The sequence below is a fragment of the Mobula hypostoma genome, chromosome 5, assembly GCF_963921235.1.
Source record: "Mobula hypostoma chromosome 5, sMobHyp1.1, whole genome shotgun sequence".
NCBI classification, from domain to species: domain Eukaryota; kingdom Metazoa; phylum Chordata; class Chondrichthyes; order Myliobatiformes; family Myliobatidae; genus Mobula; species Mobula hypostoma.
Window position 1 is genome coordinate 156,112,322 of NC_086101.1, and position 16,934 is coordinate 156,129,255.

At 41.2% G+C, this 16,934-nt stretch overlaps 1 protein-coding gene and 1 long non-coding RNA gene across 6 annotated transcripts in view; one reads left to right on the forward strand and one right to left on the reverse strand.

The window, feature by feature from the left end:
• Window positions 1–16,934, reverse strand: part of LOC134347083 (trans-2,3-enoyl-CoA reductase-like) — a 206,585-nt gene that overhangs the window by 40,910 nt on the left and 148,741 nt on the right. For 4 of the 5 annotated variants that reach the window (XM_063049194.1, XM_063049193.1, XM_063049197.1 and 1 more), the window contains 2 exons: window positions 14,129–14,201; window positions 2,377–2,420 (listed from right to left, as the gene is read on the reverse strand). In XM_063049194.1, the coding sequence (XP_062905264.1) occupies window positions 2,377–2,420; window positions 14,129–14,201 (117 nt within the window). The remainder of the gene's footprint in view (window positions 1–2,376; window positions 2,421–14,128; window positions 14,202–16,934) is intronic. The other variant, XM_063049195.1, reaches the window with a different exon arrangement.
• Window positions 1,788–16,934, forward strand: part of LOC134347084 (uncharacterized) — a 32,955-nt gene continuing 17,808 nt past the window's right edge. The window contains exon 1 of the long non-coding RNA XR_010018074.1: window positions 1,788–1,798. This is a non-coding gene — a long non-coding RNA (uncharacterized LOC134347084). The remainder of the gene's footprint in view (window positions 1,799–16,934) is intronic.

The window sequence follows — 16,934 nt, forward strand, 5'->3', positions numbered from 1 at the left end:
TACAGCTGCAGAAGGACCTCTTTGCTCTTATACTCAATTCCCCTTGTTATGAAGGCCAGCATGCCATTAGCTTTCTTCACTGCCTGCTGTACTTGCATACTTGCTTTCAGTGACTGATGTACAAGAACACCTAGATCTCGTTGTGCTTCCCCTTTTCCTAACTTGACTCCATTTAGATAATAATCTGCCTTCCTGTTCTTACCACCAAAGTGGATAACCTCACACTTATCCACATTAAACTGCATCTGCCATGCATCTGCCCACTCACCCAGCCTGTCCAAGTCACCCTGCATTCTCATAACATCCTCCTCACATTTCACACTGCCTCCCAGTTTTGTGTCATCAGCAAATTTGCTAATGTTGCTTTCAATTCCCTCATCTAAAACATGCAAAGTCCAAACAGATAGCACTCGAGGTCAGGATTTCAGAGGTTTTCAGAGCTGTCAGGCTGCAATCTGTTACTACAGCACTGTTCCACCCACATGCTTCTGACCAGACACATTTATCATGACTGACCAAGGTAACATTAAGATGTGAGAGGCAATTGGAAAGAGTTGGGGAGGTAGTTTCAGAGCTCAGAGCCTACACAGCTGAAGATATAGATGCTGATGGAGGTCTGAAAAAACCAGGTGTAGATGACATATCAGATATAACAATCCCAAAAATGCAGGCTGAAGATTAGAGATAGAGATTATGAGAATTAAAAAAATGAGGTAATTACTTTTGATTGCAGAAAATGCCATATAATAATTTACCATTCAGATAAAGCCTGGTTGCATTCTGTCTATATTTAAGACTTTAGTAAATTGCATCAGTGTTATCCTTCATCAGCTGAAGAAGACAATTTAAAATGAACACCTTTGAAGAAGAGACTGAGGCACATTTACTTTCAGGGGCCTGAATTAAATTCAGCAAGTTCTCCAGGCATAAAGGTTAATGCTCCTTCAAAATGAGCCACCTCAGATGTACTTGGAATGAAAAAAAATCGCTGGAAACAATTAAAAAGGCTTGGTCATCAGAAGAGAGTGAGTCCAGTCTCCGTACACTCCATGGAACTTAGAAGAACACGGACGATCTAACAGAATCAAATCCAAATCTTAAAAAATTGATTATGTAAGTTTCAGTATTTGCCTTGTTGGGAAGTCTAGAATGAGTACTTACAATCTTAGAACAAGAGACTTGTTATTTTAGATCAAGATCGAGATGAAGAAGTTTCTTCATTTAAAGGACCAAAAAATATTAGAATTACTTATTCCTTATTCTTAGGGGTGGTGGAAGCCTAGTAACTGGGGTGTTCAGGTCAGAACTATAGACTCTCAGTGAGTGCAGGTTTGTGGTCTTCTGCTGCTGTAGCATATCCACTTTAAGGTTCGATGTGTTGTACATTCAGAGTTTTTTCCTTTTCAAAGTGGATAGGGCTCTGTCAGAGATCCCGACCCGGAGTTACACTCAAACTTCATCTTTTGTGGCAAAGGGACCCGCTCCTGGGACTCATCGACTGGCTGTTTCTCGATATCCCAAGGACATAGGCTAGAAGATGAGCTTGCCTTTGGGGCTCTGACGCTTTGTGGCCCTGGGTACGAGCCGATTCTATGACAGTGGAGCCAACTGAAGTGTCACGAGAGAAAATGAAAAAATCGGGAACAGTGGAGGGCTCTGTACTCAGCAAACTGTTTGTTCATTCTCTCTCTCTCTCTCTTTCTCTCTCTCTCGTTGGTGGGGGAGAGTTTGTTGCCGATTCTTGAGTTGGAGAACTCGGAAATAAAAGTGACATGATCGACATTAACACTATAAATCAGTAAGTTTTTTTCTGTCTTGTCAGTCTCCCCTCTTACTGAGTGACACTTATGTGACATCTCTCTACCCCTTTATTCGGGAGAGAGAGAGCCTGTGGTATAATGAGTTGTCAGGTAAACAATTATTTTCTGTTGTCCTGCAGATCATGCAGGGGCTTGGGGGCTTTGCTACTGCTTGCTTGCTAGGCGGAGGGTGCTGATGCTTTTTTGCTGAAATACGTGTGGGGGGACAGGGAGGGGGAGTGGGCGCTTTGGGGTTCTGATGTTTTTTACTGTCATTCATTCTTTGGGGCACTCTTCTGTTTTTGTGGTTTCCTGCAATGAACAAGGATTTCAGGTTGTTTATTGCATACATTCTCTGATCTTAAGGGGAAATATTGAATGGCAGTAATGAAAATCTTTAGACCGCAGATGCTGTAATAAAGGTAGCAAATGCTAAACACACTCAGATTAGACAGTGCCCATGGAAAAAAAAAGAAATACGTAGTTAACATTTCATGCTTGCAACATTTTGTCAAAGTACTTCTCAATTTTATCAAGTATACCAAGAGAGTACATGATAAACTGGGTTGGTACATACCAGGAAACAGACCAAGGCTGGAATGATTTGTCTGTTACCAAAGCCTGGAAAAATAAATGGTATCTCATTTTAGGCTGGATAATAAGAAAAATCAGAAAGGACTGCATATTGAAACACAAAGTCTTGCCATCTCCTGACATATTCATCAACTTCCCAATCAGAAAACAAATATAAATAATTATGAAACATCAGACTAAAAGGAAGGCAAAGGAAGACTTTAAACCATAGGTTACTGAGCAATAGTGAATTACCAAGACTGAGCATTTCTAAATTGCTCAGGGATGTTAACATTTATTTCTAACTGCACTGGTAAGCAGTAGAAGAGTTAGCAGCTTAATTTATTTAACTTAAGGAGATATATCCACTTCCTTTTCCTGTGAAATATGGTCCCAGTTCCATTAGTTCTTCTGCTGTAACATTACCAGCAACAAACCTGGCAAAATACTGTAAAAATCTTAAGTATGCAAGAGTAAGTCTAAACAATGGTACACGTCGTTAAATGCCTCTCTACAGCAATTTATGACCTATTGTCTTAATCCTCATGGGTTGGTATCGAAAACCCAAATTATTATTAAATTGCATGTGACAATTGAAAGGAAATTTAAATAATGCACAGAAGGAGAAAATTTTAGTCTAATTATGACTTTAATGATGTATGCCGTTTTAAAATTCGAAAACTGAAATGGAATTCCCAAAACAATTGGCTGAATTAAAATTTAAAACCATTTCCAGTCCTGCATTAGCTCTTTGTTAATCTTATAAATCTGAATGTTAGAACTGGCACGAGTCCAAAAACCGTATTTATGCTTCAGTGCCCCAAGCTTTCCTCTCTATGCCTGTGCTTATCCGACAACTTACCTTTCCAGAAATGATCTCTTTATTTATAGTTACATTGAAAATGGACCCTGTAAACCTGTTATATTCTGAATACATTCTGTAGCCTTTAAAAAGATGCACATCGTCAGAGATTCCAGGTACAAATCTGTCGTTCTGCCCATTACAGCTATATTGGCATTTGAAAGATGTCCTTTGGAATCACATTCTCCCTCTATTTCTTCAAAAATATTGTATTCATTCCTTAAAGTACAATTCAAGTGACTTTTCAGTGGTTCTGTTGAATCTCATTTTAGGAAAAGCATTCCAAGGCAAAATGAATCCAAAATAAAAATTCCCTTGGTATTATTTTGCAATTAGTGTAAATTGTGCCCCCCTTAGTTACTGAAATTCCTGCCATTTATTTTCCAGCATATCCACATAATAATTAATGGCTTGAATCAATTTCCACATAACCTTCCCTGCTTCATAGGCACAGCCTCTAGACTCTTGTGAAATTATCTTCCTCATCCCAGATGAGCCTCGCTTTTTATCCTGTTGGACTTGCTGATGGTATCTGTTATGCATCTCAAAGCAGTCCTACTGCAACATTTTGATCCAAAAGACTGAATAATTCCTTCCGTTCTTACAGATCCTATCAAACTCACTGGTACCTTTGGCAAACTCTTTGCTGCTCAAAGTATTTCATCCAGTACTAACAAAGAAGCTTCTTAGCTGCAGCGATATGGATTTGCTATTTGCATAATCATTTGGGATTTGTTAACTCATTCTAAATTTTCCTGAAATTTCACTTGGCAGAACACATTTTCCTAGTATCATGTCACAATTAAGAAATTAAAATGATAGGATTCCCATTCAAGTGGCTGACGCTTTTCATTACTTTGTTATACCTGATCTCTGATGATGTGCTGATTACAAAGCAAAATGAAATCTTTCCAATGCTACAGGAATACATCACAAGAAAATATGCACACTTGTTGTCACAAGGTTTTAATTCAACTGTGGACACTGATCTAAACATCCCCTGACCTGAATTACCGCTCACCTCCTGGATCCACCTTCACCTCACAAATTCTCCTGCCTTTTTTATGTGATCTCCAGCTTTCACCTCACAAATTCTCCTCTCTTCTTTATATTATCTCCCCACTACTCTTTCACTCCAGATGAAGGATCAGGACCTGACACTTTAGCTGCCTATTTCCATCCACAGATTTTGCCTGACTTGCTAATTTTACCCCAAATTCCAGCATCTACAGTGTTTTGTTTCCATTTGAAAGTTTTTTTTTGCTGTCCAAGAAATCATTCTGTGTCAAATTTGATACTCTTTGTAGTAGAAATGGGTAACTGAATGGAAACTGAGTGCAGACCTCTCTAATATAAGCAGTTTAACAACATTGGACAGTTTGCAGATGAAGCGGCTTTTAATTTATCCTACCTTTTTGGCATCGGGGATGTTAGGTTTGTTCTCTGAGGTGGAAGCGATCAGCTTGTTTTCCTGAATGTAACCAGGTAGACGCCAAAATATTTGTACATGGACCTTTCAGGCTTGCTTCCACAGTTCTCAAAATGCACCACTCTAATAATGGATGACACTTTTGCCTGAGTTTTTAAAATGGCTCCTTTAAATATTTAGGTTTCTGTGTCTGCTTCCACTTCTGATTTTGGGAGTGCTGCCTATGGTATTTTCAGATGAGAGGTCAGACTGAGGCCCTATCATAGCTGAACCTAGCAAAGTCTTGATGCAGCATCTCAGCTTGAAGCCTTCACAATATCTCTCCTCCCACAAATGCTACTGGACCTGATAGTTTCCTCCAGTAGATTATTTATTGATAACAGATGACAAGATGCTATTGTTTCAAAGTTCAGGGAGTTATTTCCAGTGCCCTGGCTGATATTTTTCATCCATTAACAACACTAAAAAGAGTCTCGTGCTTTAAACTGTCAACATGATGGACCTCACTGATGGTGAATGCTTTTGTTTTCTGTAAGTGTAGCCAGACTTATCACATTGGTAACTTAATTAAGCTCAGATTTTATGGAAACTCCTCTGAAGATCTCTATTCTGTGTCACTGAGAGACATGAACTGGAATCTGGCTAGTTTTGGACCATTTAATCTTCCTTTTTGTGCCCTATCACATGTACTTTTGCTGATTCTGCATTCCCTTAGATTAGTTCTGCGTCCTTCTTCCTCTCCAGCAGGCATTCATTGGAGTGCTGTCTTTTCTGTAGCCTACTGTAAAACAGAGTCTTCTGAAACACCCAGATGCTGCATGTAAAGTGTTGAGTTTAGAAGCTATGTCGATAACATCTCTGAACATGATCGAGGTCAATTTCTGAAAACTAAAGTCAAAAATTAGGAAAGTTCATATACTACTTACTGAGATTTAAACTATCTACCTTCATTATGCTTACAGTCTCATCAGTTTTCATTTGTTTTTCCGTTGAAAAGTAAATATAATCATCGTAATCAGGATTCCAAACTCTACTGCTCTTGAGAAAAGTTGCATCAGCTCAAAAGTGAGAAGTGAGAAGAATGGAGCTATGCCCCATTCCTTTCCAGTTCTAATGAAAGGCCTCAGCCCAAAACGTTGACTTTCTTTTTCCTCTGCAGATGTTGCCTGACCAGCTTATTTCCTCCAGCATTTTGTGTGCGTTGCTCCCGAGAAACAATGTGCTCGTTCATTGTCAAGTAGCTGTTTCAGAAAGCTTGTTTTAGCAATGCCTATATGGTAACTACACTACAGAAAGCACTTTGCCGTGTACTGCTTTGGGATGTCCTGGGGATACAGAGCCATATAATTGTACAGCATAGAAACGGGCTCTTTGGCCCACTATGTATATGCCACCCATCATACTTGTCTATACTAAACCCACACTGGCATTAATTCCATACCTCTGTAGGTATTGCCCATTTGCCTTGTGTAGGATGTTAGAGTTCCTGTCTCCACCAACAATTCTGGCGGCTTATTTTCAACAAAACTACTCTTTGTGTGTAAAGTGTAATTATTAAATGCCCTTTAAAAGTCCCCTTCACACCATAGCCCTTTGTCCTTTAGTTTTAGATGCCCTTACTATGAGAAACATATTCTGATTATTTACTTCTCTGCCTCCTTCACTCTCAGGTCATTCATGTCTCCAGGGAAAACAAATCCTTCCTATCCAACTCAAGAACTTCAGTCCAGACAAATATGCTTTTGAATCTTTCCTACACCTTCTGTAGCTTAATCACATCCTTTCTAAAGTGTGATGAGGACATCTGCTCACAATACTCTAAATGTGGATTAACCCACTTATCGTGCAGATGAAAAATGACAGCCGAGCTCTTGTATCCAATGCCAATTATGTGAAAACCTCAATAGAAATGCAACCCTCCCTGTTAGATTTTACAAGCTGCAGTGATCTGTGTCAGTTAATATAAATGTCTGTGTGTAGATAGTAAATTGTAGAATATGTGATTTGTACTTTTAGTAGATGAGGAAGGCACAAAAAAACAGCTGGGAGTCCAAACTGGGAAAGCATCGCTATGTACCTGAACCTTTGCTGCAGCACAGTGGTGGGAGTTACTCACAATCCATTCTGATCTCTCAAGAGGGACGTGCCAGCCATTAGCTCCGGGAACATATTTGAGATTAGTCTCAATTTAGCTGCGTGCACAAGCAATATGCTTCCTATCTGTGACTATGTTCTGACTTTAAATAAAATTTACTGTTGGCTCAGAATTAACACTTCTTTTAAGCTAATGCAAAAGACTCAGCAAAAGCTGAAAAAGAATTCCTGAGAGAGAGGACTCACTTAATGTCAAGGACTTGTCAGTGACAAATCTTTTACAAATTCTCTCATTCGAAATTTATATCCCATATAAATTTCCAGTTATCTCTGATTCTTACACATTCCTTTGTGTGTAGCTGCCTTTCACGGTTTTTATTTCTTCTATACCCTTCAGTGTCATCATGCTATTGATTTCCTTTTTTCAGAGAACAGAGAAGAGTAATGATTATCACAACAAATATTTCATAAATAGTTATTGTACATGGGTTTAAATTGTCTCCACTGATGGGTGAAACCTACTGCGCACCAATTAGGTGGGCTCACAGCACAACCACCGTTAAAGCTATGATTCCTGTGTCATACATAATGCATGGATCATTCCTCAAAGAAAGCTGAAAATTGCAAGACAGGTCCTGACTTGGCCTGTGCAGTGTTGACAAGAAGAGTAAGGTGAAAGGAGCCGTTGTTACCATAGGTATTTCCCACAAGCATTATTTTTAATTCATTTTGAGTGACAAGAGTAAGGCTGTTTATTTTATTGCCTGTCAACAGTTGCCCTTGAGAAGGTAATGGCAGCTTCTATTGTGTACAACTGCACAAAACATGAGAAGCTGCAAAGTTACTCCAGGAATGTAAGTGGGAACAGAGCATCCTAGAACTTTGATGGAGCAATGACAAAGGAATGTTCTAAGTAGGAGCACGTGTGTGTGTGTGTGTGTGTGTGTGTCTGCCTTCAAAACTCAGATTACCAAATGGAAAACAAAGAAACAAAGTAATTGTGCTCAACAAAGGAGATAAACCTACTAACAACACACACAAAATGTTGGAGGAATTCAGCAGGGCAGGCAGCATCTATGGAAAAAAGTACAGTCGACATTGCTGGTCAAAACCCTTTGGCAAGAGAGGTACTAGAGTGACAGCACAGAAACAGTCCATGCCAACTTTTGCGGCCACCTATTTGTACACATTAGGACAGTATCTTTTAATGCCTTGTCTATTTAATTATCTGTCTAAATGCCCATTAAAAGCAGTGATTCTATCTAATTTCACTACCTCTTCTGGCAGCGTGTTCCAGTTAACAACTACTCTTGGTGTAAAAACAGCTTTACCCTCAGATTCACTTAAAACTCTAACCTCTAACCTTAAAACTGCGCCCTCTTATTTCTGATACCTCTAGCATGGAGGAAAAAGATTTATACGTTTCATAATCTTGCATACTTCTATCAGGTCCCCATCATGCTCTGCACTCCACGAAAAACAAGCTCAGTCTATCCAGTCCCTCCTCAAAATTAAAGTCCTCCAATCCAGGCAACATCGTAGAACATAGAGAAGTATAGCACAGTACAGGCTCTTTGGTCCATGACACTGTGCTTTTCCTTTAATCTAGTCCAAGGATAATCTAACCCTTCCTTCCTATATTGCCTTCCATTTTTCTATCATTCATGTGCCTGTCCAAGTATCTCTGAAATGTCCTAATTGTATCTGCCTCAACTAGTGGTCCCAGAATTGAATTCCATGCACTCACCATTCTCTGTGTAGTAAAATTTCCTTGAGCATCCCTTCTGTATGTTCCTCCAATCATCCCAAAATTATGCTCTCTCATTGCCACCCTGGGAATAAGTTGCTGGTTGCTCATGCTATCCTTGCCTCTTATGTCTATCAAGTCACCTCTCATCCTCCTACCCTCCAAAGAGAAAAACCCTAGCTCACTCAACTTAAGACTTGTTCTTTAATCCAGGCAATGTCCTGGTATTTCCCCTCTGCCTCCTTTCTCAAGTTTCCACTTCCTTTCAATGATGAGATGACCAGAACTGAACACAATATTCCAAGTGTGGTCTACTCAGGGTTTTATAGAGCTGCAACATTATTTTGTTGTTTTTGAACTCAACCCTCTATCTAATGAAGGCAAAACACTATAGTCCTGTCAAGTTATACAGCAAATTTGTGGGATCTATTGACTAGACACCAAGATCCTCCTGTTCCTCCACACTGCTAAGAATCCTGCAATTAACTCCAAACTCTGCCTTCATGTTCAACCTTCCTAAGTGTACCACTTCACATTTCTTTGAATTGAACTCCATTTGCACCTCTCAGTCCAGCTCTAGACCCCATCAATGTCCTATTGTACACTACACTATCCACTTCACCACTATCTCTGTGTCATCTGCAAACTTGCTTACTCACCCTTCCTCATCTATGTCAAATTTACAAAGAGCTGGGGTCTCAGAAATGATCCCAACTAGTCACTGACCTCCAGGCAGAAAACACTATCCGCTCCATCTACCTTCTGTGGGCAAGAAGTTTCCCTGGATTCCATGATACCTACATTTCTGAACAAGCACATCATGGGTAACTTTACCAAGCCTCTTACTAAAATCCATATGCACCACATCCATTGTGCTACCTTCAATTTGTTTTGTCACTTCCTCAAAGGAGACAAACAGGTTTGTGAGGCATGACCTGCCCCTCACAAAGCCACGCTGACTATCCCTAATCAGATTATGTTTCCCCAAGTGCTTGTAAATCCTGTTTTGAAGAATTTTCTCCAATAATTTGCCTACTACTGAAACGAGACTCATTGGTCTATAATTCCCAGAATTATTCCTATTACCATTACCGAACAAAGGAATGGCATTTGCCACCCTCCTGTGACCACCGAGGATGCACTGATCATCACCAATGTTGCAGTAATCTTTTCCCACGCTTCCCTAGAAGCCTGGGTCATATCACTTTTGGCCCCAGGAACTTATCTATCCAAACGATTTTCAAAGATTCTAACACATCCACTTTCTTAACCTTTACATGTTCCAGCATATTAACCTGATCTATTCTGATCTCACATTCATTAAGGTCCCTCCCTTTCATTAAGTACTGTCCTTACCTTCTCCAATTCCAGGCACATGATTCCTCTTTTACCCTTGATCAGTCCTACCTTCACTTTAATCATCTTCCTGTTATTTCACCATGGTCTCGGGGTTTTTCTTAATCCTACATGTCAAGGTTTTCTCATGTCCCCTTCTAGCTCTCCAAAGTCCTTACTTAAGCCCCTTCATGTCTACCCTATCAACCTGAAGAGCTCTGACTAACCCTTGCTTCTTAAAGCTTAAGTATGCTTCCTTTTCCCTCTTAACTAGATGTTCCATTCTCTTGTCAACCATTTTTCCTTTTCTATCCTTACTATCTTCTCCCTGTCTCAGTGGGACAAACCTGTCAAGAACCCCATGCAATTGTTCCCTAAGTAACAATTTAGACAGCGGGCTATACTTTATCAGGAGTTTGAAGAGATTTGACATGTCAACAAATATACTCAATAACTTCCATAGTTGTATCGTGGAGAGCATTCTGACAGGCTGCATCCCTGTCTGGTATGGAGGGGCTACTGCACAGGACCAAAAGAAGGTTGTAAATCTAGTCAGCTCCATCATGGTACCTAGGACATCTTTAGGGAGCAGTGTCTCAGAAAGGCAGTGTTCATTATTAAGGACCCCCAGCATCCAGGGCATGCCCTTTTCTCACTGTTACCATCAGGTAGGAGGTAGAGAAGCCTGAAGGCTATCATGGTCCGGTCCGTGAAGTCCAGATTCCGGTTCACAGTCTGGTCCATTGTTCCTTATTCCAGGTTTTCTGGTTTTCTCTTTTTCTGTTGGGTGCTCTAATTGAGGAAGCTGATTCACATTTTGGGCTGGCTACAGTTTCAGTTGCTGGACTGTTCCTGTCTCAACCCCCTGTCTGAATCCCATCTCTGCCCCTTCCTCCTGAAGTCTTGCCCTGCAACCAGTGTCTGAAGCCTTGCCTCGCCTGTAACCCTTGCCTGCAACCTTCGTCTGCACTGCTGTCAAGTTCAACTGCCGAAGCAAGATAAGGAACTGTCTATCGTTGTTTTGAACTGTCTCTGTGTCCACACCTTCACTAGGTAGGTCCGGCCATTTGCCGCTACCTATTGTTGGGATCCGTCTCTGTGTCCATGCCTTCATGTTCAGAACTGCTTCTGTGTCCACGCCTTCGCTAGGTAGGTCCGGCTGTTTGCCGCTACCTTGTGTTGGGAACTGTCTATCTGTGGTCTGTGTATGAGTCCAAGCTCTATTTCCTGTCTCCAAGGAGGGGTCCCGGCTCTGTGTTCCATGTCTCTGCGTTCCTGCCCTCTCAAGACCAAGGCTCTGCTTTCCTGTCCTCCCTTAACCAAGGTTCTGAGTTCCTGTCCCCAAGACCAAGGCTCTGCATCCTGCGTTCCTGTCTCCCAAGTGCAAGGCTCTGTGTTCCTGTCTCCCTCGACCTAGTCAAGGCTTTGTGTTTTCATCCTATCCATGTGCCTCGCCCCGCCCAGGAGTACCATGCCCAGCCTAGTGCTGGGGTTCCCTCGTCCTATGCTGGGGTTCCCTCGTCCTGTCCAGGGGTCTCTTGTCCTGTCCAAGGCACGTCCAAGAACCTCGTCCTTTCCAATGCATGTCCAAGAACCTCGTCCTGTCCAAATCAAGGCTTTGCGTCCTCGTCCTGTCCGTGTGCCTCATCCTGTGCAAGAGTTCCACATCCAGACTTGCAGCCATATCATGTCTTCATCTAGTTCTGGAGTCTGAGCCCCAGTCAAGACCCAGGTTCTGGGTCCTTGCCCAATCTCTGGCTCGGAGTCCATACCCAAGACGCAAAGAAACCCAAGCCATGTCCAATGCTGTAGCCATGTTATGTCCTCGCCTAGTTCTGGGGTCCGAGCCCGAGTCAAGACCCAGGTTCTGGGTCCTTTCCCAGGCTCCGGCTCAGAGTCTAAGCACAGGCTCCCAATTCCCAGTTCCTAGTCCTGGTCCCGCTTGCCTAGCCAATGTCCTAGCCCAAGTCTGTGTTCTTGTCCCAGCTCCTGGTCTGCATCCAGTCACGTCCCTACCCAGCTCTCTAGTCAAGTCCCGTTCCTAGTACTTCAGTGTCTGTGTCTTGCATTTGGGTATCTGGGTCCGCTCCCAGCGCACCACGCCCCCCCCCCCCATATGACAGAGGCACACACTCAGTGATTCAGGAACAGCTTCTTCCCCTCTGCCATCTGATTCCTAAATGGACATTGAAGCTTTGGACACTACCTTACTTTTTTTTTAATATACGGTATTTCTGTTTTTGCACATTTAAAAAAATCGATTCAATATACATAATTGATTTATTTATTATTATGTTTTTTTTTCTCTCTCTGCTAGATTATGTACTGCATTGAACTGGTCTGCTAAGTTAACAAATTTCACGTCACATGCCGATCATAATAAACCTGATTCTGATTCTGATTCATTGTACATTTGCCAAAGAACACCTGTCCTCAAGTTACGCACCTAAGTTCCTGCCTAATAGCATCATATCCCCCTCACCCTCCAGTCAAATAGTTTTCTATTCCATTTGCTCCTATCCCTGCACAAGGCTATGGTAAAGGTCAGGGAGTTGTGGTCACTATCTCAAAAATGCTCTTCCACCAATCTGTCTCCTGACCAGATTAATTGCCTAAAACTACATCCAGTATGATTTCTCTCCTAGATGGCCTATCCTTTCTGGACACACCTAACAATTTCTGCCTCATCTAAACCTTTTGCACTAAGGAGGTGCCAACCAACACTTGGCATGTTGAAGTCACTCATGACAACAGCCCTTGCACCTTTCCAAAATCTGCATCTCGATTTGCTCCTCAGCATCTCTGTTGCTATAGGGTTCTATAGAGTGCTCCCAATAGAGTGATCTCCCTTCCCTTGTTTCTGACTTCCAGCAGCACTGACTCTGCAAGCAATCTCCCCATGATACCCTCTATCCCCAATTAGCAACCCCACCCCTCCTTCCCTCCCTGTCCCTTTTGAAACTTCTGAACTTCTGACATCCAGCAGGCATCCTGCCCTCGTGAAAGCTAAGTCTCTATAATGGGCATAATGTCATAGTTCCTACATGCTGGCGATTTCCCCTCCACTCCCTTCATAGCAGCCACAGCTTTCCTGTAATGTGCAACCATTGCTGCATACAATACCCTAATTGTGACCTAACCACTCACTGTTTTATAAAGTTGCAACAATATGTTTCAGCTCTTGTTTTCTAATGCCAATGAGTAGAGGCAAGTATGCAATATACCATGTTTGCCACTTTATCCATGTTACCACTTTCAGGGAATTATGGACTGACCCTAGGTCATTCTGCTCAGTAAAATTCATTAGCCACCTACCATTTACATGTCCTACCCCATATGAAATCTCAAGATGTATGGGGATTAAATTCTATCTGCCAATGCCCCACACAACCTTCAATTTGATCTGTACTCTGCTGTCACCTTAAGGATTGTACCATGTTCTCCATTGTTCAACTCTGGGTACCAAAGCATCAAGAACCAGCTTACTGTCTAAGAGCAGACACAGAGAAAAAATATTTTCTATGTCCAGAGTTACTTTGTTGACTAAAATACTGGATTGGATTAACTTGTCAGCTATTCATATTATCTTAGTAAGTGATGTTGATATGATTGTAGCATCAGAACCCAACTATATGAATATAAAATCATCAGTAAATGCAGAGAATTAGAGATAGGTGTTGTTTTAACTAGGTCATATTAAATTTTGGTACCGATAGCTGCTCTGTGTCCAGCCTAACAGCCATCAAGTACTGCAGCTAATATATTGATGTCCAATTACATCTCCTATCTCCCTGAATTGTCTGGACATTATACAACTTGGATATTATTGCCCACAAGTGTAGTCTCATTAGAAATCTGACAAGCCCACAACAAATCAAAATATGCTGCAAAATAGAATAGGATGCATTCACTCACAGTTGGATAATTCAGTACCACAATGACATAATCAAACATTATTTTATGATATCTAAACACTTGAGACAGGAATAAACAGGTTATAGAAAATAATTCTAATTCATTTCATGATGATTCAAAGTGTTTCAAAATCCATTAAGTATAAATTTCCAGAACTGGTATCACGCACAACTGTTTTAATTGGTGAAAATTAACGAACTACTGTTGACTATTATAATACTGCAAACATCATGGGGACACAGAGGTAAAATAATCTTGTTACGTTCTGAACTCATTATGGAATAAATTGTCAAACAGCCTAAGATGAAACCATGAAATTGGAAGAAAATTCTGAACAGCTGAATTCTAAATCATACAGTAAGTGTTGTACCTACTGGGAGGTGTGTAGAGAGGGTGATTGATGTAATAAGCCATCCATGTGGTGAATCCCCAGTAAAAGGCACAGCCCTGAAAATAACAAAACAATAATCTTAACCAATTTTGTTGCTTTAAAATGTCCTTGATATAATTAACTTTTGAGAAAAATATTATTTCAGATCATACACAGCATTTAAATGGATTGCTTTAATTTCTAAGTTCCATCAGCTGCTCAAATAATGTATTTATCATTATAAAGGAAATTGTTGATCTTTATACTTTAAGAGAAAATAAGATCAGAATCAGGTTTAATATCACCAGCACTTGCCGTGAAATTTGTTAACTTAGTACTTTTTTTCCTATATGATAATATAGGGAAAAAATCAACTAGATAGATAGATAGATATATTTTATTGATCCTGAGGGAAATTGGGTTTCGTTACAGCCGCACCAACCAAGAATAGAGCATAAATATAGCAATACAAAAACCACAAACAATCAAACAACAAAATGCAAACTATGCCAGATGGAAAATAAGTCCAGGACCAGTCTATTGGCTCAGGGTGTCTGACTCTCCACGGGAGGAGCTGCAAGTTCGATGGCCACAGGCAGGAACGACCTCCCGTGCCGCCCAGTGTTGTATCTCAGTGGAATATGGCCGAAGTCCAACAGTAAAAAGTTCAATATCCGGTCTACAAACACGTTCCTCGATTGTAATATGACCCGGATTGCACCATCTGTTGTTAACCAGCACAGTAAGCACCCAACTCCTTTAAGCTTACTGCTCTCAGTGCACTTCCGGTCAGCCTGAACGGTCTGGAAGCTGTCCATGGAAAAGTTTTGATTGGGTATGTGCTCGTGCAGCCCCGTTCCAGTGAAACACATAACACTGCACTCCCGAAATGTTCTCTGACGCCTGGCTAGCGCCGTGAACTCCTCCATTTTATTACCCACCGAACTCCTCTTCTCCATAAGTCTCTGTTGTCTCGACCGTAAGAACTACAGTAAGTATATATATGTATATTGGATAGTTGAATTAAAAATAGTGCAAAAACAGAAATAATATAGAAAAGTGAGGTAGTGTTCATGGGTTCAATGTCCATTTAAGAATCAGCTAACAGAGAAGAAGAAGCTGTTCCTGAATCTCTGAGTGCATGCCTTCAGGCTTCTGTACCTCCTTCTTGATGGTAACAATGAGAAGAGGGCAAGTTCTGGATGATGGGGCTCCTTAATAATGGATGCCACCTTTCCAAGGCACTGCTCTTTGAAGATGTCTTGGATACTATAGAGGCTAGTACCCAAGATGGAGATGACAAATTTTACAGCTTTCTGTATCTTCTTTCAATCCTGTACAGTAGCACCCCCCCCACCCCCCATACCAGACACTGATGCGACCTGTCAGAATGTTCTCCGTGGTACATCTGTAGAAATCTTTTAGTGTTTTTGTGACAAACCAAATCTTCTCAAACTCCTAATGAAATATAACCACTATCTTGCCTTCTTTATAGCTGCGTCGACATGTTGGGACCAGATTAGATCCTCTTGACACCCAGGAACTTGAAATTGCTCCTTCTCTCCACTTCTGATCCCTCTATGAGGATTGGTTTGTGGTCCCTTGTCTTACCATTATTGAAGTCCACAATGAGCTCTTTGGTCTTACTGACATTGAGTGCCAGCTTGTTGCTGTGACACCACTCAACTAGCTGGTATATCTTGCTCCTGTACGCCCTCTCATCTCCATCTGAGATGCTGCCATCAATGGTTGTATCATCAAAAAATTTATAGATGGCATTTGAGCTATGACTTGCCATACAGTCATGGGTATAGAGGGATTAAAGCAGTGGCTCAGCACCTCCCTGAGGTGTGTCAGTGGTTGACCATCAGCAAGTAGGAGATATTATTGCTAATCTGTACAGATTAAGAAGTTGAGGATCCAATTGCAGAGGGAGGTCCCAAGGTCCAGATTCTGGAGTTTATCGATCAGGATTGTGGGAATGATGCTGTTAAACACTAAGCTGTAGTCAGCATCCTGATCTAGGTGTTTGTTTTGTCCAGGTTATCTGAGGCCGTGTGAAGAGCCATGGAGATTGTATCTACCATAGACCTGTTTTGGTGATAGGCAAATTGCAGTGGATTGCAATTTCTTTCCTTCCAATCTGCAACTAGAATTTTGTTATGCCACTTTTCAAACAAAACTTAAGGCTTTGCTCTGTTATTTGCAACTTATTTGCCTGCAAAGAGTGCAGTAGGAAAATGTAATCTGTTTCATATATACAGCACCTTCTTCTTTTGAATATCAGTGTCATTAAGGCCAAGCATTGTTGTAGCACATCCCTAAATGTTCAGTCTTCCCTACTGATCAGCAATGTATGAAAACCCTTTCTTAGGTCAAGATCAAGTTTGTGAACACCCTTTTATCAGTGGCCATGTTTTATCTGCAGATATTGTCAGCACTTTCAGATATGATCCCCTAAGCATTTCATTGTGACAGTTAACAATGGAAAATGCAGCCAGATCAAGATAAATTACTTTCCCTCTATAGTCCATATAGTTGTACTGATATATATTGTGTAGTGGCTATAGAGTAGTTCCACTTCATGGATGTTTCTGATTGTTTCCTGCTCTGAGGAATTACTTCAGCATATATAAGATCCAACTTCCTGACCTTGACTTCTTCCAAATAGCTGAGCGATGCCTTCCAGGCCCGGAGTGATTTGCCACAACGAGACCCGGGTTCTAATGTGAGATACTATATGTTGTTTGAACAATCTAAATACTGGCTCAAATAGACTGGAAATGTAGGGTGTTGAGACTTGGGCGGTG